Source organism: Hemiscyllium ocellatum, chromosome 37 (assembly GCF_020745735.1).
Source record: "Hemiscyllium ocellatum isolate sHemOce1 chromosome 37, sHemOce1.pat.X.cur, whole genome shotgun sequence".
In the NCBI taxonomy this organism is placed as follows: Eukaryota; Metazoa; Chordata; class Chondrichthyes; order Orectolobiformes; family Hemiscylliidae; genus Hemiscyllium; species Hemiscyllium ocellatum.
The window spans coordinates 40598858-40619569 of NC_083437.1; the positions used below are offsets into that span (position 1 = coordinate 40598858).

General features: G+C 39.8%; 1 protein-coding gene across 1 annotated transcript in view; it reads left to right on the plus strand.

Moving 5' to 3' along the window:
• Positions 1-20712, plus strand: part of ube4b (ubiquitination factor E4B, UFD2 homolog (S. cerevisiae)) — an 82540-nt gene that overhangs the window by 26111 nt on the left and 35717 nt on the right. The window contains exons 3-9 of the mRNA XM_060851833.1: positions 1123-1258; positions 3447-3534; positions 5017-5161; positions 5685-5913; positions 15368-15503; positions 17395-17495; positions 20549-20663. Of these exons, the coding sequence (XP_060707816.1) occupies positions 1123-1258; positions 3447-3534; positions 5017-5161; positions 5685-5913; positions 15368-15503; positions 17395-17495; positions 20549-20663 (950 nt within the window). The remainder of the gene's footprint in view (positions 1-1122; positions 1259-3446; positions 3535-5016; positions 5162-5684; positions 5914-15367; positions 15504-17394; positions 17496-20548; positions 20664-20712) is intronic.

Sequence of the window (20712 nt, forward strand, 5' to 3'; positions counted from 1 at the left end):
TGGACTGCAGCAGTGCCCTCCTGTTGTCCTGCATGCTCATTCAGATGAATTAGCATACCCTGAGATTTGTAAGTTTTGGCTATCGCATTCCAGTAAAATATTTTGTCCTTCATTTGTTGGGAATTACTACACACTGACCTTTACTCTGAGATTCTTTGCCCAAACAGCTTACCTGACCAAAGCCAATATCCATTTAGTAAGTCGAAGGTGAATAAACCTCCAGTCCACAGTGATTTCCTGATTTTTCAAGTATCACATATTGACCAAATTTGAAGTGATGTTTGGAGTAATTGCGCGGTGGCACAGTGGTTAGCACTGCTGCCTCACAGCGCCTGTAGACCCGGGTTCAATTCCCGACTCAGGCGACTGACTGTGTGGAGTTTGCACGTTCTCCCCGTGTCTGCGTGGGTTTCCTCCGGGTGCTCCGGTTTCCTCCCACAGTCACAAAGATGTGCGGGTCAGGTGAATTGGCCATGCTAAATTGCCCATAGTGTTAGGTAAGGGGTAAATGTAGGGGTATGGGTGGGTTGCGCTTCGGCGGGTCGGTGTGGACTTGTTGGGCCGAAGGGCCTGTTTCCACACTGTAAGTCTAATCTAATCTAATCTAATTGTTGATAAATCAATGTCTGGAGTTCAACTAAAATTTAAACTGTCCAGCGATGGAATTGACATTTTATAATGAAAGCAGAAGGCGGTGGAGTACGATTCTATCCAGCTCCCCACTGTGTTGTCACAGTGCACCACTGTTAGTATTCTGGTCTCCCAGTTGGGAGTAAAAGAGTGATTATAACATTGCATTTAATGAAATAAAATGCTTCTATTTTAAGATGTAAGGTGTAATTTCTTCTGTGGGTCATTAGTGTTTGAATTCTGTCTGTCTAGCAAGTAGTGGAGGCTATGCTGTTGAATATATTCAAGGCTGCAATACGTGAGGGATTCTTTGATCAAAAATAGAGTCAAGGGCTATAAGTGATGGGCAGGAAAATGGAGTTCAAAGCACATCAGAACAGCTATGATCTTATTAAATGTTAAAACAGGTTTGAGAGGCCAAATGGCCAATTGCTGTTTTGTCCTTTTCTGGTGTTGGATAGGTCCGTTACTGATTATCAACTATTTTATTAGGTGTTGCACATAGGAGCCAGAGCAGTGAAGGGGTGAGCTCTCTCAGCAGTTCCCCGTCAAATAGTCTTGAAAACCAGTCTCAGAGTCTCTCCCGATCTCAGAGTATGGATATCGATGGTGTGTCCTGTGAGAAAAGGTAATCAACCTGTACATTGACAGACTTCAAATTTGTATATGTCTTCTGTGCAATAATCCATCTAAGATCAATTTAAACAAATAATGATTGAACAGGATAGTTAGAAAATTAAAAGCTACTTTCTTAAAGCAAAACACTTGCCCGTGATAGCCTTGGCAATTAGAGTTAAGGGGAATCCAAAGAGATTAATTCAGTACATTAAGGGCAAAAGAGTAACTAAGGACAAAATAAGGCCTCTTAAAGATCAGCATGGCCCACTTGAAGTTGTAAGATAATAAATGAATATTTTATGTCAGTATTTACTGTGGAGAAGGATGTGGAAGCTACGGACCTTGGGGAAAAAAAAATAGTGATATCTTGAAAAGCATTTATATCACAGAAGGAGTGGTGATGGAGGTCTTAAAATGCATAAAGCCCTGCGATCTGATCATGTTTCCCAGAACTTTATGGGAAGCTAGAGAAGAGTTTGCTGGGCTCCTTGCTGAAATATTTGTACCATCGACAACCATGGGTGAGGTGCTGGAAGACTGGAGATTAGCTAATATGTTGCCATCACTTAAGAAAGTGGTAAGGAAAAGCCAAGGAACTGTAGACCAGTGAGCTTTACTTTATTCGTGGGTAGATTGTTAGAGGATTCTGAGGAACAGGATTGATCTGCATTTGGAAAGGCAAGGACTGATTAGGGATGGTCACATTGTTTTGTGCGTGGGAAATTGTGTCTTGCTGACTTAATTGAGTCTTTTGAAGACATGACAAAGATGATTGAAGGCAGAGTGATAGATGTTGTCTGTGTCGACTTCAGCAAAGTGTTTGACAAGATTCTGCATAGTAGACTGTTAGTAAGGTTAATCACATGGAATTCAGGGAGACCTAGCCAATGGGGGGGACAATTGATTTGAAGGTAGGAGACTGGTGGTAGAGGATTTCTTTTTGGACTGGATGTATGTCACCGGTGATGTTCCACAAGGATTAGTGCTATGTCCACTATTTTTCATCATATGTATAAACGATCTGGATGTGAATATAGGAGGTATGGTTAGTAAATTTGCAGATGATGCCATAATAGTTGGTGTAGTGGGTAGCGAAGAAGATTATCTTTTGAGTACAATGGGACCTTGATCAGATTGGCAGATGGAGTTTAATTTATGTAAATGCTGCGTTTTGGTAGGCAAGCCATGGCAGGACTTGTATATTTAATGCTAGAACCCTGGGGAGTGTTGCTGAATGAAGAGACTTAGGGGTGCAAAGAGACCCACTTCCTTTAAAGTGGAGTCACAGGTAGATAGGGTTGTAAAAAAGGCATTTGACATGCTTGCCTTCATTGGTCAAAGCATTGAGTCTAGACCTTGGGATGTCATGTTGTAGCTGTACTGGACATTGGTGATGCCACTTTTGTGAACACTGTATTTGGGTTAGAAGGAGAAGTGAATAGGCTGGGCCAATTTTCCCTGGAGCTTTAGAGGCTGAGGAATGATCTTATAGAATCATGAGGGGCATGGATAGGGTGATAGCCAAGGTCTTTTTCCTGGGATGGGGGAGTCCAAAACTGGAGGGCATAGGTTTAAGGTGAGAGGAGAAAAATTTAAAAGGGATCTGAGGGATAATTTTTTCACACAGTGGGCTCTGTGTATGGAATGAGCTGCCAGAGGAAGTGGTGGAGGCTGGTACAATTGCAACATGTAAAAGACATCTGAATGGGTATATGAATAGGAAGGGTTTAGAGGGCTGTGGGCAAATTCTGTCAAATGGGACTAAGTTAGATTGGGAACACTGGCACAGAAAAGTTCAATTAAAGGGTCGTTTTCTGTGCTGTATGACTCAGTGAGCCTGAAGATTTTTTTGTTCATAAATTATGTGCTAAGTATTAATGCTTCCTTACTGCCGATGATTTGAATGTTTATTATTGAAGATATTGGGGTAAATGTGTAAATGATAAATTTTAATAGCTACATGAATCCATGATTTGACATAATTGAAGAACTTGAATATTATGTGGTAAATGTAATAACGTTGGAATGAATGGCTGTTGCAGTCTTTGGAGGACATTAATATCATCAATGGATCTACTTACTGCAATAAAAAAGGGAACATTGAGCTGCACAGAGTGGTTTCTAAGTTAAAGTTACAGCAAATTAATATAATAGTTAATTATTACATGGATGAAATAATATGTTTCTCCTCTAAATAGCATGTCTCAAGTGGATGTAGACTCAGGAATTGAAAATATGGAAGTTGATGAGGGTGATCGACGGGAAAAAAGGAGTTTGACTGATAAGGTACAGTTACTGATGCTTATGAATTTTGTGTCTAATTTTGCCAGGGGTTGATATTAATGGCTATATTCTAATGTGTTTAAAGCTATGATGTCAAATTCTCTTCCTTAAGTCTCAGATTTGGCTATGGCTCAGAAGACTAACAAAGGGTGGCATGGTGGCTCAGTGGTTAGCGCTGCTGTCTCACAGCACCAGCATCCCAGGTTCGATTCTAGCCTTTGTAACTGTCTGTGTGGAGTTTGCGGGTCTCCCTGTGTCTGTGTGGGTTTCCTCCGGGTGCTCCGGTTTCCTCCCACAGTCCAAAGATGTGCAGGTCAGGTAATTGACTCTGCTAAATTGGCCACAGTGTTAGGTGCATCAGTCAGAGGGAAATGGGTCTGGGTGGGTTACTTTTTGGAGGGTTGGTGTGGACTGGTTGGGCCGAAGGGCCTGTTTCCACACTGTAGGGAATCTAAACATATAAACTCTTTTTGATCTGTGAAAAATTGCTAATGAATAATGAAAACATTTTAGTTTAACTCTCAGTTTACACTTTTGAGTTTTGTCTGTCTGTGAAGAGTTTTGTGGTCCTGACTGTTCTGCTTAGTGAAACAGCAAATAAATGATTGTCACTTGACTGTGGGAGAATGAACACTTGCTTTTCATTGAATCCCTACAGTGTGGAAACAGGCCATTAGGCCCAACAAGTCCACACCGTCATTCCAAAGAGTATCCCATTCAGAACCATTCCCCTACCCTATTACTCTACAGTTCCCCTGAATGATTCACCTAACCTCCACAACCCTGAACACTATGGGCATTTTAGGATGGCCAATTCACCTGACCTACGCATCTTCGGATTGTGGGAGGAAACCCACACAGACAAGGGAGAATGTGCAAACTCCACACAGACAGACGCCTGAGGCTGGAATTGAACCTGGCATGCTGGCGCTGTGAGGCAACAGTGCTAACCACTGAGCCATCGTGTCTCTTTAAAAAAAAACAAACCCTGCTGATCTTGAAACAGAGCATAATTTGAATAGGCACATTTTATACCAGGAATTTCTATAGAAATGTTTACCGTTGAGATCATAAATTTATGGTGAATAAACTTCAACTGCATTACTCCTAACAGATTTAATATACAAAACCTATCATAATGAAATATTGAAGGAAAACTGTAAATTATTGGCTTATTAGTTTGTAATTGAACTCCTGGACTTATTTAATATCTGATGTACCAATAGATTAAATTTCATGGCAAGTTTATCCAAACTCCTGTGCAATTAAAATTCTTGTACCTGATTGTTACACCATCAAATGTTTTTGGCCAAGGTGGAAGGGGGAAAATAGAATTGAGATCAATTTTTTAAATTAAAATATTGGGTTCTGGCACCTTGTTTCTATCTAATGATCTACATTCTCAACTTCTGAGTGAGCAACTCTGCTATTGTGGATACTTGCTAACTGCAACAGTCAATTCGTGATAGTTACTTTTGTTTTTAGGAACCCTCATTGGGCTCAGATGTGTCAGAAGAACAAGCACTTTTGCTAATATGTAAAATCTTCCGGGTCTCTTGGAAGGAGCGTGATAGGGATGTAATCTTCTTACCTGGTTTGGCTGCAGAGTTTAAACAGAATGCAAAAGAAGGTGAGAACTAGCAACATTAGTGATATGACTTCACAAAACCTTTATCAGCCAAGGTCAGCATTCAAGGAGATTGGAAAAGTCACACTCTTCCTTTTTGTTTGTATTTTGCCTCTCATACCAACTCTCTGTTCTGATGTTAGATTTCTGGATGCTACGTTTCATGTTGCAGCTGTGCTCTCCTGCATCTCCCTGTTTCGATAAATGTTTAGCATCTGGGAGTGTTTTTGCTGTTCACTCATCTGTAATAGAACATGTGTTGTGTAGACTTCTCTAGTCTTGGGGTAAATATGGATTTGTAACTGGATTTCCAGCTAGCTAGTAATAAAATAAATTGTGTTGTCCATTTGTAGAGGGGGAAGTTATCTCTGCTGTTTTCCCAGTAGGATTAAATAATAGGATTACTATCTCTAGCTCGAGAGGCGTGAAGTTGTAAAGCAACTGAGCAAATGAGGTGTGAGATATATACTATCCTAACAGGAAACATATTCAACCGTGCCTGCTTGTTTACTTTTTGCTGCTTTAGTTTTTTCAGATTGGAAAGACTTGATTGGCCAGATTCTAATGGAGGTTCTGATGCTGTCCACTCAAATGCCTGAAGACAACCCATTTGCCAGTCTGACTGCCACCTCTCGACCTATTGCTGCAGCTGCAAGGTCACCTGACCGGAACTTGCCTCTTAATCCTCCATCAAGTCATGGAACAAGTCCCATGTTTTGCAGCCCAGGTTCTTTTGGTGCCAGTTCTTTATCAAGGTAAGTGTACTAAGAGTCCAGATGTTTTCTGGTCTGTTCAAATATTCGCCAGTAAATTAAAGGTGTGCAGTAGTATATATCTCATCGGTATTTAAAAATTAGAATAAAAATATCAGTGACAAAATGTGGGAGATGGTGTAGTGAAATAACCAATCACAATTTTCAAACCCCTTGTTGGTCTCTAAAAGTCTTCTATGGATGGCTATTCATGATATGGGCCATTTTTATAATTTGAAATATGATTTGCAGAAGAACTTTAAAAAAGCTTTTGAAAAAAGAAAGCTTGTGTATTCCATTTGAATTGAATTTATTATCACGTGTACTGAGGCACAGTGAAAAGCTTTGTCTTGCAAGCAATACAGGCAGATCATAGATAAGTAAATAATAGATAAATGGTGGCAAAAACAAAAGCACAGGTACAGGCGAATTTGAGAGTTCGTGAGTCCATTCATTTTTCTAACAGCAGTGGGGTAGAAACTGTTACGAAACCGACTGGTGCATATGTTCTGGCTTCTGTATCTTCTCCCCGATGGTAGAGGTTGTAGAAAAACATAACCAGGGTGGGATGGATCTTTTGAGAATGCTGGTGGCCTTTCCTTGGGCCTGGTAGGTGGATTCTATAGCCGGGAGGTTGGCCTTTGTGAGTGTCTGGGCCGAGTTCACCATTCTCTGTAACCATCTCCAATCTTGAATGGTACACTTACCACATCAGGTAGTGATACATCCGGACAGAATGTTCTTGATGGTGCACCTATAAATGTTGGCAAGGGTATTCTATGTCATGTCAAATTTCCTCACCTGCTTGAGGAAGAAGAGACATTGTTGGGCCTCTGTAACCAGTGCATCCACATGAGTCCAAGAAAGGTGGATGTGGATGACCAGTCTCAGGAGCTTGACACTCTCCACTCATTCCACCTCTGTACTGTTAGTGTAGGGAGGACATGAGTAACATCCTGCAGAAAGTCAATAATGAGTTCCTTATTTTTTTCGGCATTGAGAACTCGGTTGTTCTCCGTGCACCATTTTTCCAGGTCTTCCACCTCATTTCTGTAGTCTTTTTTGTTGCCATCTAAGATTCGACCAACTATGATGGTGTCATCAGCAAACTTGTAAATGGCATTCGTCTTTTTGTTGGCGACGCAGTCATTGGTATACAGCGAATACAGTCGGGGCTGAGAATGCACTCCTGAGGGGCTCCAGTGTTGAGTGTTAGTGATGATGAAATATTGTCAGCAATCTTCACTGATTGTGGCTTGTGGGTCAGGAAACTGAGGATCCAGTTGCAGAGAGTGTGGCTTAGTCTGAGATCACTAAGTTTAGTAATCAGTCTTGAGAGGATAATATGTTGAAAGCTGAACTGTAGTCGATGAGTAGGATTCTTACAAGCTGTTCTTGGTGTCAAGATGTTCTAGGGCGGAGTGAAGGGCAAGTGATATGACATCTGACATGGATCGGTCGGTCTGACAGGCAAACTGGAGTGGGTCAGGTGTTGTGGGAGGCTGGAGTTGATTAGTACCAAAGCCAGGCAGATGTGGGTACTGCAGATACTAGAAATGATAGTCGAGATTAGGGTGGTGCTGGAAATGCACAGCAGGTCAGGCAGCATCCGAGGAGCAGGAAAATCAATGTTTCGGGCAAAAGCCCTTTATCAGGAATGAAGGCAGCTGGGGTGGGGTGGAGTGGGGGGGAAGAGGAGGGTGCGAGGAGAGGTGTCAGGGAAGGGAAAGGAGGAATGAGGAAACTGGTGAAGTCCACATTGATTCCCATGGGTTGAAGGATTCAGAGACTGAATGTGAGGGAGTGGCGGTGGAGGAGGCCCAGGACCTGCATGTCCTCAGCAGAGTGGGAAGGGGAGTTGAAATGTTGGGCCACAGGGCAGTAGGGTTGATTGGTGCAGGTATCCCGGAGATGTTCACCAAAGCACTCGCGCCCCCCCCCACCACCACTTACCCCAGTTCCAACCTTCCAGCTCAGCACCATCCTCATGGCCTGTCCTACCTGCCAATCTTCCTTCCCACCTGTCTGCTCCACCCTCCTCTCCGATCTGTCATCTTCATCCCTACCTCCATCCACCTATTCTTGGCTACCTTTTCCCCAGCCCTACTCCCCTCCCATTTATCTCTCCACCCCAGAGGCTCCCTGCCTTCATTCCTGCTGAAGGGCCTTTGCCCGAAACATCAATTTTCCTGATCCTCTGATGCTGCCTGACCTGTGCTTTTCCAACACCACTCTTATCTAGTACCAAGACCAGCCTTTCAAAGCACTTCATGACCACCAAAGGTAGGGCCATTGGGCAGTGGTCATGAGACATGTTGTATGAGCCTTCTTAGGCACAGAGATGATGTTGGCTCTCTTGAAATAGGCAGGGACAGTGGCTTCCTGCAGGGAGAGGTTGAAGATATCTGAGAAGATCCTGCCAGTTGATCTGCACATGCTCTGAGTGCACAGCCTGGTACTCTGTCTGGTCCCATCGGCTTTCCTTGGATTCACACGAAGGAAAACTGATCTGACCTCTAATACAGTAACTTTTGGGATAGGTTCATTAGGACCTGTCGGAATAGGTGTTAACCTCTCCTTTGAAATTCTGCTCAAAGTGAGTATAGAATGCGTTGAGACGACCTGGGAGGGATATGTCGTCATCTGCTATCTTGCACTGTCTCTTTTTAGAATCTGTGATGTCGTTCAGTCCTTGCCATAGTTGCTAGCTGTCTGTCTGGGTCTCTAGTTTGGACCAGTATTGGTCCTTGGCTGTCTTACTGGTAACGTGAAAGTCATACTTGGATTCCTTATATTTGAGTGAGTCTTTTGATCTGAAGGCCTCATGCCTGGTTTTTAGCAGGTTCTCTATGTCCTGATTCATCCAGGATTTCCTGTTGGGGAACACCCAGATTGGCTGCTTCAATATGCAGTCCTCCACACACTTGCTGATAAAGTCAGTGACAGTGGTGGCATACTCGTCCAAGGTACCTGCGGCCTGTTTGAACACGGCCCAATCAGCCAATACCAGACAGCACTGGAGTTGATCCTCTGCCTCCACTGACCAGCACTGGACCTGTATCCGTGAGGGGTTCTCCTGCTTGAGCTTTTGCCTGTAAGCTGGGAGAAGAAGCATGGCATTGTGGTCGGAGTTCCCAATATGAGGGTCGGGGATGGAGCGGTTTGCATCATTCACAAATGTAGCCGTGATCTAAAATGTTCGGGTGCCTGGTGGGGCAGGTGGTAGTGGTTTTTAGCAGGTTCTGGTGGTACTTGGGCAACATCTTCCTTTAGATTGGCTTGATTCAACAACAAACAGGGCCTCTGGGTGTTATGTCTCGAGGTGTTAGTGATGGAGTACAGCACATCCAGAGCTTCCTCAACCTTTGCTTGTGGCGGTTTGTACACAGCAGTGAGTATAGCAGTGGTAAATTCTCATGGTGGATAGAACGGCTACACTTGATGGTGAGGAGTTCAAGGCTTGGGGAGCAATGGCTGCCCAGAGTTTCAATGTCCATGCACCGCAAATTTTCATCTTTCTGATCAACTTTGTGATTAAATTCAGTGAATCTGCCTTTGCGTCACTTATGTTTGACATATTGTCATCCCCTTCATTGACTGTCATGTGACTACTCTTTTTTTTTTAACAGCTAAAGAAGCCGGTGTGATTAATAATTGTCTGTTGGAAAAACCTCTTATCAACTCGCAGCTGGATTTTTTTCTCCTGATTAATATTTCCCATGTAATGGTGCCCTTCTTCATTTACCAAAGTGTTAACTCAAAGAACTTTTGGAGAATGTGGGTTTATGGTCAAGTGCTCACGTTCCTAATTTGCTTCAAGAATGGTGATGCAATACTTGTACCAATTGGCACCAGTAATTGGCAAAATTACTATATATAGAATAAGTGTGTATCCCTGATTTAAATGTAGACATTTGTACGGCAGTTAGCAGAGATTTTAGCATTGCTACAGGTAATTGCCCAGCAATTATAGGTTTGCATGGGCTTGCTTGCTATGTTTATATTTTTAGAAAATGATGAGTAACCTCTACATAACAAGTAATTGGGGTATGATGGTCATGTCCTAGTGATTTTTACTTTTCAGAATTTATTTATAAGAATACTTTCAATTTTGTTTGAGTGCAAAGGAGGAAGAGATTTATTTTTCACGTATTTTTGTCTACAATAGTTTCAGCAACTGATAAGCTAGTTCTTGTGATATCTGCTAGCCATGTATCATCCTGTTTCTGTAGTCCACGCTGACAGGGGGGACCTATGACACAACTAAGATTCATGGTAGGAGAGAGGCTTGTCATGAGACAGAATAAAATCCAATAGTTTTGATTGCGGTTTGTAAAAATCCATAAATAAGTCACTGTTCTGAACTAAATTTGTGTTGTGAATATCATCATAAAGGGATCAGTTAGCTTCATTGGCTGGATGGCTGATTTGTGACGCAGAGTCATTGCCAACAGTTTCCATGCCAACTGTGAAAGGTTACTGTGAAAGACTCTTCTTATCAATTCCTCCCCTTTCCTGAGGCATGGTACCTCAGGTTAAACCACCACCAGTCATCTCTGACCAATGAGAGAGCAACCCTATGCTCCTCTGAGACTATGGCAACTTTCCCCATTAACCTCTATATTTTGTTCTCATGCAATTGGAATTCATGTGTCACTCTCCATTTTGGTCTTCAATTGAGGGGACACCACAGGTTAATGTAAAAGAGATTTTTAAAACTGTAGTTATTTTCAGTAACATTAAACATCTTTAAATTCTCCCTGCTAATCAATTCCCAGACCTCTGAGTTCTGGGCAACATGTTTCTTTGAATATACTTGAGGCAGAGTTAAGATAATTTCAACCAACTTTTTTCTGATAATGTAGACACTGATTAGCCTAGAATGGGACTACTCTTCTTATGTGAAACAATATTTCTTCTCCATAACATCACTACTGCAATTTAATATAAAGTATTATCAAAAATGTCTTGATGTGAACCATTAATTACTTAATTTAATTGTTGACGTAGTGAAGGGGCAAAAAATGAACTTGTCAATGGTTCTAATGGTTGAAATCTACTTCATTGGTGTCTGTGTACCTGTAAAGGTGTAGAAGTCAAGTGTAAGCTGTTATTGAATATGAGCAAGCTATTCATGACTGCTCTCAAATTAGATTATTTTGTGAATGCCTGTGTATTATAAGAACTTCTCTTAATTCAGAGGGGCATTTATTTGCAGAGCTAATTGGGATTAAATACTTCCGTTGTAGTTGAATTTCAATATGTCGAAAAATAAATGCAGAGCTTTTCTATTGAAATTCTAATGTTACAAACTTGGTAACCTCTTTTCCATATTTTCATTTTTCTCTCTTCTTTCTTTCTAATTTTTCTTTATCTCAATACTCTAGTCTGTATGGAACCAGCCCAAGTTCTCGATCCTTTACAGCAAATCATCCTTCCAAGGTTGCAGGCAGTGCGAATCAGCAGGCTAAGTTTGCAAGCCCTGTTTCAGTGACGCCCAGTTCTCCATGCCAACGTACAACGGCTCCTCGTTCATCCTCCATTCAGGCCAGCTCTTCAAGACAACCATCATTGGCCATGAGCTCCCCGCCCTTATTTGCAACTTCTCCCAGGCTAAGAAATGTTGGCACAAATCCGTTGCCAATCACACCTGTCACTTCTAGCGCACAAACTGTGGCCAGTAGCCCTTCTTCAATCCAAATGAATTCTCCAAGGCAACAACCCACAGTAATGGGTCCACCATTATTTCCAGTCACTTCTCCAGCAACTTCCCGTTCTTCTGCACTGAGCCCGCTGCCACTTAGGTATTGTGTCAACTTATAAAAAATAATGTTGTGAGCTCTTTCAAATATCTTAACATTACAAATTTAGAATAAATGTTCCAGTTTTATTTATGCAGAAGTGCAAATTTAGTTACTTAGAGAAGGTTGCCAATTAAATTTTCAATGCACTTGAACTTTGTTCTGGTGTGAGAAATTTAAAATAAGATTTTAAACTGTTTTTCTAACAAGGACCTCTTGTTTAGAGCATCCCCATTTTGATAGCTTCCAAATTAACTTCACTTAATGAATGAATTTTGCTACGTCTATGCAGCCTACAGAATATAGCATTTCAAAAAAAATCTAAAATGCTTGGAGAGTAGATGTGCATCAGTGAATTATCAGTGATTCTGTATTCCATTGAAACCCAACTTATGCAAATGACAAGATTGAATTATTCTATTTTCGGCTCAGGAAGCCATTAAACATTTTACTTTTAGCATTCTGCATTGATAATATTTGAAAATGCACAAGATGAATGGGATACATTTTAAGTTTATAGTGGAGGATACAAGACAGCAATAATCAATTGTGAAAGATGTGTGAATGAGGAAGACTGAGAGGGCAGCCAGTAAAGTAACTGATGGGGGAATGAGAGAAGCTTTCATGTATAAATCTTACGATAAATAGGGACAGGTTTGTAGAGCAAAGTTAAGAAACTACTCTAACATTTTTTTTAATAGAAAACATCATTAAGGCATGAGGAATATAAAGTATATCATGCAAGGAGTCTCCAGTATGTACAACTGCTTTTCTTCCTTCAAGTTAATTCACATAAAATAATACTTGTTATAATGGGTTGGCTATTAGTTATACAACGTCAGACCCCAATCCCTTCAGTAATGCTGAAAGTTACAGCATGTAGAATTCATTAATAATGAATTTCATTGTTCTTTAGCTTATTATAGGACTTGATTTTCGATACATTTGTGCATTATATTTAAACACAATACATCAGAAACAAATTAATTAATCTTCATGTTTTGACTTGATGTCTCCTTTTCTACCCCCACCCTCCAAGCAATCTTGGTTTGTGTGCTAAATATCTCCGTTTTCCCTCTGGTAGTATCTACAGCAATCCCTTGTCCCTTCTCCTATTCGCTCTTTCTGATTTACCTGAGGACAGCAGTGACGATGATGATGATGACGGTGATGATGAGGAAGATGATGTTGATTTGTCTAGTGTCCAGTTTGGTTCCAGGTATTGGTTGTACATGCCTGGCAGCTTTTACTGCAATGGGCATGGGTTAAGCATTTGAGCGTGCAACTAACAACAGTGTGTTTTATTTTGGTTTGATAGGTAGCTCCATTAGGTACTTGTATTACCTTCACTTCTCAGTTCGTTATCAAACATTCTATCACTTTTCCCTCATTTGAACACTGTGTTTTGTTTGAGTTTTGAGCTTTTGCTTCATGCTGTAACTGCTGTGCTGGGAAAAAAAACTGGAGAGTAAACCCTGTTGGTGTAACATAGTTGAAAATATATAAAGAAACTTCTCAGTATAAACACTGAAATTCCTTCCCACTTAGATGGTAAACCAGATGCAAAGATGTGTACAGCTGCAATTTCAAATAATACCACCTCCTTTGTTGTTTGTTAACTGTTGAGTGCTTAATGGTATGGATTATGACTGCAACACAATGACATTTCATTCATGATGCTGCATGCTGGGTCTCTAATTTACCATGCTGGTATTTTGCCCTTGCACTCAAGTAATTCTTGCCACTTTGAATAAAACTGAAATATTGCAGTGACAGGCATTCATCTACAATCATAGGTATTAATGACCCTACTGTTGATTTCCCCTATTGAAGGTTAAGAAGCAATTAAATGGTATTGTCTAAATGCATCCTCAGTGCCGAAACAAAGTTGCAAATATAATTAATTACCATAATTAGATAACTTTCTGCAAACTTAATACTCAGTGGTATTGAAGCTTCATATGTCGATTGTGATAACTGTGGAAACATAATGTGGTTTAAAGAGGTGGTTGTTTCATTCACGATATAATTGGGCATGTTTTAATCATTATATTTCCTTGCTGATAATATTGGAAAGTACTCTTGGATGCCAGGGATTACCTTTCCAATAAATGAGAAGAAAGCTGAAAATACACTTTGAAGCCATGACAGAGGACTTCTTGCATGCCAAGACAACAAAAGTAGCATGCAATTGACAGCTAAGTGATGCCACAATCTATAGACTGGATCTCCGTTCTATAACCCTGTCCCATGCAGTTCTGACTGGTGGGCACTTAACCAATTAACTGCAAATGCAGATTCTGCAAATGTCCCCATTCTCTAATGAAAGGAGCCCAGAAAATGAATGAAAAGATGAGGGTGGAATATCCTCATCCAATTTCAGGTAGAAATGGACTTGAGTTCACCACCACCAAGGATAATTGGGAATGGGCAATAAATGCTGGCCTTGTCAGCTATGTCCATGCTCGTGAAAGGAAAAAAGAAACAAAAGACAAGACCACAAACTGTATCTCAGAGAAATTGATTATAATTCACTAATGCTAATTAAATTAACCATCTTTTTGAACCAAGATGCATGTAATTCACTACTTCAGGAAAATTTGGAGGATTGTCTGCATTCTGACACTGCTGCTGCACCTTTGGACTTGTGTTGGTAATGCTGATTAAATGCAAGTCTGCTGAGCTGTTAGTATCCTACATATAGCAAGTTTGAGTTACTTAAGTGATTTTGTGGTACAACATTGCTTTAATTTTGTACTAATCTTTCTAAGTTTAGAGAGTTATCATATTCTGATTTGGGAGATATTGAGGTTAATGGCATACTGCTGTCTAACCTTGGATAAGAAATGTCTCGATTCAAAATGTGAAATGAATGGCAACATACTGACATTTAATTTAGTTTTTCAAGCTTCTTTTAGGTTGGCGTATGTTTGTTGTTGTTTTATGTTCAGTTGAATAAGTGATACTGCACAAGTAATATGGTAGTTATATTTTTGAAGTGGTGGTGGTAAAATAAGGTCAATCACGAAGATTTGTTGAAAAACCAACTGTCGTCTGGCATGTTTCTGTCTGGCACAGCCAATTGGTTTATTTATTTCACTGGTTAAATACTGTTGTGTCTTTAGTCAGCGTGCATTGAAAACATGACCTTTTTTAATATCAATACACCTGGATGCATGCATGTTTGCTAACTTGATGCCATCACACAAATTGTACAATTAATGTTAGGTATACAGATCTGCATGTTGGTTTGATCACCCTGTGAAAGGCTAACCAGTTGACTGGTTTATACATGTTGTTTGTCCTATGATTAAGTGTCTATTGTTAGTCTTTTTGCCAAAGGAACCAAAGTCCATTTTAAAATGGATTCAGGCTTTACAAGTCAGTTGCTTTATTGTAGCTTTTTCAAGATGCTAACCCTAAACACTTGTGACCACCACTTTGATAATTACATTTAAAGTGTATTTTAGAGAATACACTGTTATACAAAGATGTAGATTTGAAGTACCATAAGAAGTTATTGGTTCAACATAACGCTTGAATATTATCTGTATCGTGGATAATACATGAATGTTCTCATAACCACAGTATCATATTTACTACTTGGAAATGCTTGACGTTTATTTCTTTTCCATTGCCTCCTGTCCCCAAACCAGTCTAGGCACGAGTGGTTCTTATGCAGAATCTGGCAGTGATCGTTTCACAATTGAAGCATGTAAGGAGACTGAAATGTTGAACTACCTCATAGAGTGCTTTGACAGAGTTGGAATAGAAGAAAGAAAAGCTCCAAAGGTAAAATAATAAACAGCTTTTTTAATTAGTCCAGCCAGAAATGAACATGCAGTCTTGCTGTTCAGTCAGTACAAATCCTAACTGTTATGCTGACCATTACAATGTAAAATATTAAATGGGGCAGAGCTGTTTAGTACATTAAGCTTAGACCTTTTTATAGACCATATGGAATCCATTCAATAAAGGACTCAACCCAATCATTTGATCTCTCAATGAGCTTTACACCACACATGAAGTAATTGAGTTAAATCCAAATATTTATCTGTATTTCCATCTTTACTGTTCAATCCCTCATTGCTGGCCTCCAGATAGGTAATTCTTTGTTTTTCCTTCTTTCCTCCTGGGAAAAGAGCTCCATTTGTGGATAATGAGTTTTGATCCACATCGGTTCATTCCTGCAGTCAGGTGCAAAATAATATTTATTCAAGTCCTCCAAAGCTCTTGCATTTGGTGGGGCGGTTATCCTTTTTCAGGATTTATTCATTTTGATTGTGTTCTTCAGAGAAGCTGCTTTACTGTTATTGGACATGGTGTTAGTACCACGAGGTTCCAACACTGCGTGTTTCTTGATCAGCTGTACTTTGAATAAATCTGCTGAGTTCATTAGAATAGATCATCAGGTCAGGCCTGACAATAACACCCTCCCAGAAATGCTTTCTGGAATTCATCAGAGATGTACCTTTTTTATTTCTGCAGCTAGCTTGGTAAATTGATGTATCTGGAGCTGGTAGTGCTAACTGAAGACAGCTCAGGTGAAGTCAATGAATATTCTATGTCAATAAGATTAATTCATATATTATTTTGATGGAGTCACAGACAGAGGAATTTGCTGACGAAAGGAGTAAAGTGAGCTGTGGATCAGCTGATAGCGGAAACATTAACTGAAGCTCCTGCTTGTTAAATTGACAGATATTTTGCCAGTAGCATTTTCGTTTCAACTATTTCTAAACCATGCAAATAGGAGTTGCATAGCAGCTTCAAATCTCAAATGAGCTTGTGTATCGTTCTCAATTGCCTTGAATTGGTCAACATTGTTCCTTTAATTTAAACTCATATGTCACAGTTGTTACAGTGCAGAAGGAGGCCATTCAGCCCATCAGGTCTAATTGACAAAGCTCTATCACTTTGTCCATCTCTTTAATTTCCCCTTATTGGTGCCTACAAGAAAGGATGAGATTCTTTAACCTATTTCGAGTCATTGAAGTAAGCTCAAGTTGCAGATCAGTGTTTGGGAACAGAGTAATTGTTCTTACAGATATTGAGAGTGGCCAAGAAATGAATGTGCTGCATTTTATTAACTGTGAAGGTATTTTTACATTGTGCTGAGTTCTGGGCCAGCATTGGCAGTTTGGTAATTGGGACCCCTCAGGCAGTAAATCTGCATTCTTACAAGCCTTCATTGCCATTTCACTGTACCATGATGGGGCGGTTGATATTTCTAGTGCTGGAACACTGCTCGTGACTTCACAACTGGTGGCTAAAAATATATTTCAAATCAGTAAACATGTTGATTATGTCCAGCGTGATGTCACTTACATTTTGGATAGAAAAGCTGTGTAGTAATACTGTACCATGTGATGTTTTGAACTGGAAAGAAGATCCATTTTCTTCATTCCCTTCATTCCTCTCCTGAAGAAAATACAAATATGTCTTGGTGTTGAATAGCACTAACATTTGTGAGAAAATAGCTGCTCAACGGATATGTTATCCGAATAGTAGAAGGGATGATTGACATACTGTTTGTGATTTTGGTGGGGGTGAGGTGATTTAATATTACTCTACCTTTTACCTCTGTCATCTTTTGAAGAATATGCTCCTTTTCCTGAATTTTGTGCACACTAAGTGATTGCAGAATGTCAAGTGTAACCAAAAATGTCTCGAATATTTTCAGATGTGCAGTCAACCATCTGTTAGTCAGCTGCTCAGCAACATCCGATCCCAGTGTATCTCCCATACAGCTCTTGTGTTGCAGGGGGCCCTCACACAGCCAAGGTTAGTTTTTGTTGCTTATGACTGTACTTCAGTTTACTTACTAATGTGATTAGCATTGCAGGAAGAACACAAACACCAAATCAAAACTTGCCCTGCCAGTTAACCTGATTTCTATTTTTAATCAATTGCCAATTTTTTTTTAAGCTTTTAAAGAAAATAGGGAATGCTTTCATTACAATCTTTGTAGAACTGGAGTAATATCACTTTTTTAAGATTGTGTTCACTGGTTTAAATCGCAGCATTGCTTAACGTATTTCAATTATGAACAGAAGGCACTCACTAACTTCACTGTGGGAAAGGAGATGGTTTCAAACAGGAGATGTTGGCATCATGATCATGTCATTGGATGACTAATCCAAAGGCCTGGGAATAATCTCTGGAAATGAGTCTCCTATAGCAGCAGATGGAATTTCAATTCATAAATCTAGAACATAAGATCCTACCAGAACCTTAACCCTAAGGTTAACTAATGTCCTTTAGGAGCATTTGTCCAGTCATCCTGATTGGTCTGGACTACATGAGACTCCAGCCCCACAACAATGTGGTTGGCTCTTAACCATCCTCTGAAATAACCTAGAAAGCCATAAGAGAAATGCAAGCTTTGCCAGCAGCACTAACATCCCATAAGAGAACAAGAAAAAACTACATGCAATGCAGAACAAATCTAAAAACAGTATTTGAGTCCAATCTGCTCCTTGTTACTTTTAACTGCCAGATCAGGAAATGATGCATCTGTTTTTTTTTGAAAAGTGACTTCTAATCACTATCCTGTTTCCTCAATGGGTGTCATATATATAATTTTCTTTTATCCTTAATGAGTGTAAGTATTTGACAGTGATTTCAATCAACTTATAGATCTTTTGAATGTAACTTTGTTTATGAATTTTTTTTGTGCTCTTAACAGCGGAGTCTGTAGATGACTGCTTTTAGTATAATTGCATTATACTGATGGAGAAGAGAAAGCAATAAGACTATGAGCAGCATAAATTGTGCAGAAAGGCAAACTTATATGTCAAGAAACTAGGACCAAAATACATCTCTGCATCTATCCTCTTGTACAAGCTTGCTTATTGATTCTACAAGATTTTTGAAGAATTAACACTCTTGATTTTCTTTTTAAACACTGTTCATTTGTTTGACTTTCATATCTAAGGAAAGTATCAAATATTTGATGTACATAGAAATGTAAAAGTGTGTTCGTTCCGGCTGACAGAAAAAACTCTTATGAATATTGCCAGGGAAGAAGTCTCTTAGCTATCATCTATTTGGATTTCCCTATCCTGCATTTTGCCCTTGTGTCTAGAAAGTCTGCAGTTATTTCAACCTTTGCATGAAGATTTTGAAGAGTAATCTCAGCCATAAACTTTTAGTCCCTTTACTCCATGGATTCTACAGCATGTTTATCATCTGTTTCATTTTTGTTTTCCCATTTCCAACAATTGCATTTTTCTTCAGAAATTCTGTTGCTTTGTTCCCTTTGCCTACCTACCTTCATTCAAATCCTGCATGTCAACTTATTTATCCACAACCAAAACTGACTTACCCTTTCCATTTGATGGTCCACAGATTCTCACAGATATTACAACAAATCTCATTGTTTGTTACCAAATCTGACTTGGTCATCAAAACGATATTGCAGTTGGCCTTCATGACCAAATATTTGCATCATTCCAGTTTGTACTTTATGGTAATGGCAATCTAGGAGTCTGCTTCTTAGCCATTTAAAATTTCTTCCCTCTTTCTCAACTCCATTGCCAAATGGGAAGACCTAATGAATTCAGGTTGATTATTTGCCTTAAAAATTGTAATTTCACCCCACTATCAAATATGCATCAAGAATTGAATGGGATTTCCATAATGGTTCTCATCAGTCACAGGGCAGAAGAATTGAAGGCTAAATCCAGTTAATGAGATAAAACTATTGATTTGTTTACAGCTAGAGCAGTCAGAGGAGCTAACAGTAGAATTTTTTTTTCATACAATGAATGTCCACAAAGATCTATGAGCATTTCATAGAAGCTTGTTCATTTTGAAATATTTACGATAGGGAGATGCACGAACCCAACTAAAATATCTGATAAGGTCTACTTGATTCTGGATTCTTCCACTTTGTGTAAATATGTGATCCATGGCGCAAGTCAGGAATGTGATGAAAGTCTCTCCAGTTGTCCGTCTGAGTGCACCTTCAGCAACGGTTTGCTGTGTTCACTGGTGACATCAGTGTCTACCATCTACAGTATATGTTGCAGCAACTCACTAAGGCTACTTTGACGGATGTGTTTTAAGGATGCGACCTCTATCATGCACAAGGATGAGTGTAGCAAATGCATGTAAACATTACTTCCTGCATGTTCCTCTCCAAACCATAGATAACGTGTTCTGAAGATCATTGGACCCAAAACATTAACCTGCTTTCTCTTCACAAATGCTGCCAGGCTGAAATTTTCCAGCAATTTCTATTTTTGTTTCTGATTTCCAGCATCTGCAATTCTTTAGTAGTCTTGTTTCACATGTCATTCTGACTAGAAGTATATCATTGTCCCTTAAACTTGCATTGAAACAAAATCCTGGAAACTCCCTGCCTAATAGCATGTGCGTGTATCTACACAGATGAACTGTAGCAGTTCAGGAATACAGCTCAATACCGTCTTTTCAAGAGCAATTAGGGATGGGCAATAAAGACTGTCCTAGCCAGTAACATCCTGTGAAGGAAAAATAAAGGATGTTTGTCCTTTAATGCAATGCACTTCCTTTTTGTGCACTCTGCTTCACAAAGACTCCGATGAGCTGATGGGATTGTTTAATGGATAGAGCTGTTATGACACAGTAAAATGGTCAGTATTCCAAAGGTGTATTGATAGCTTTTCAGTTTGTTCTTAACATTTTAAAAGAATGCCTCTGCCTCTGGGCTGCTACTTAACCAAAAAAATGCCATAGCTTTGTCACACAAGGTGTAGGTAGACAGCTACTTCATGTTTGTATAGTGAGTGGCTTCATCTTAGATTGGGCAGCTATAACGAGTTTAATGAAACAAATGCATTTATATTGTACAGGTCCTTGTTGCAGCAGTCATTGCTAGTACCATATATGTTGTGTAGGAATCTTCCGTATGGCTTCATTCAAGAGCTAGTTAGAATGACCCATCAGGACTCTGAGGTATTCAAACAGGTGAGAAATTTTGCAGATATTTCTCCAATTCATTCTTTCCTATTTAAAG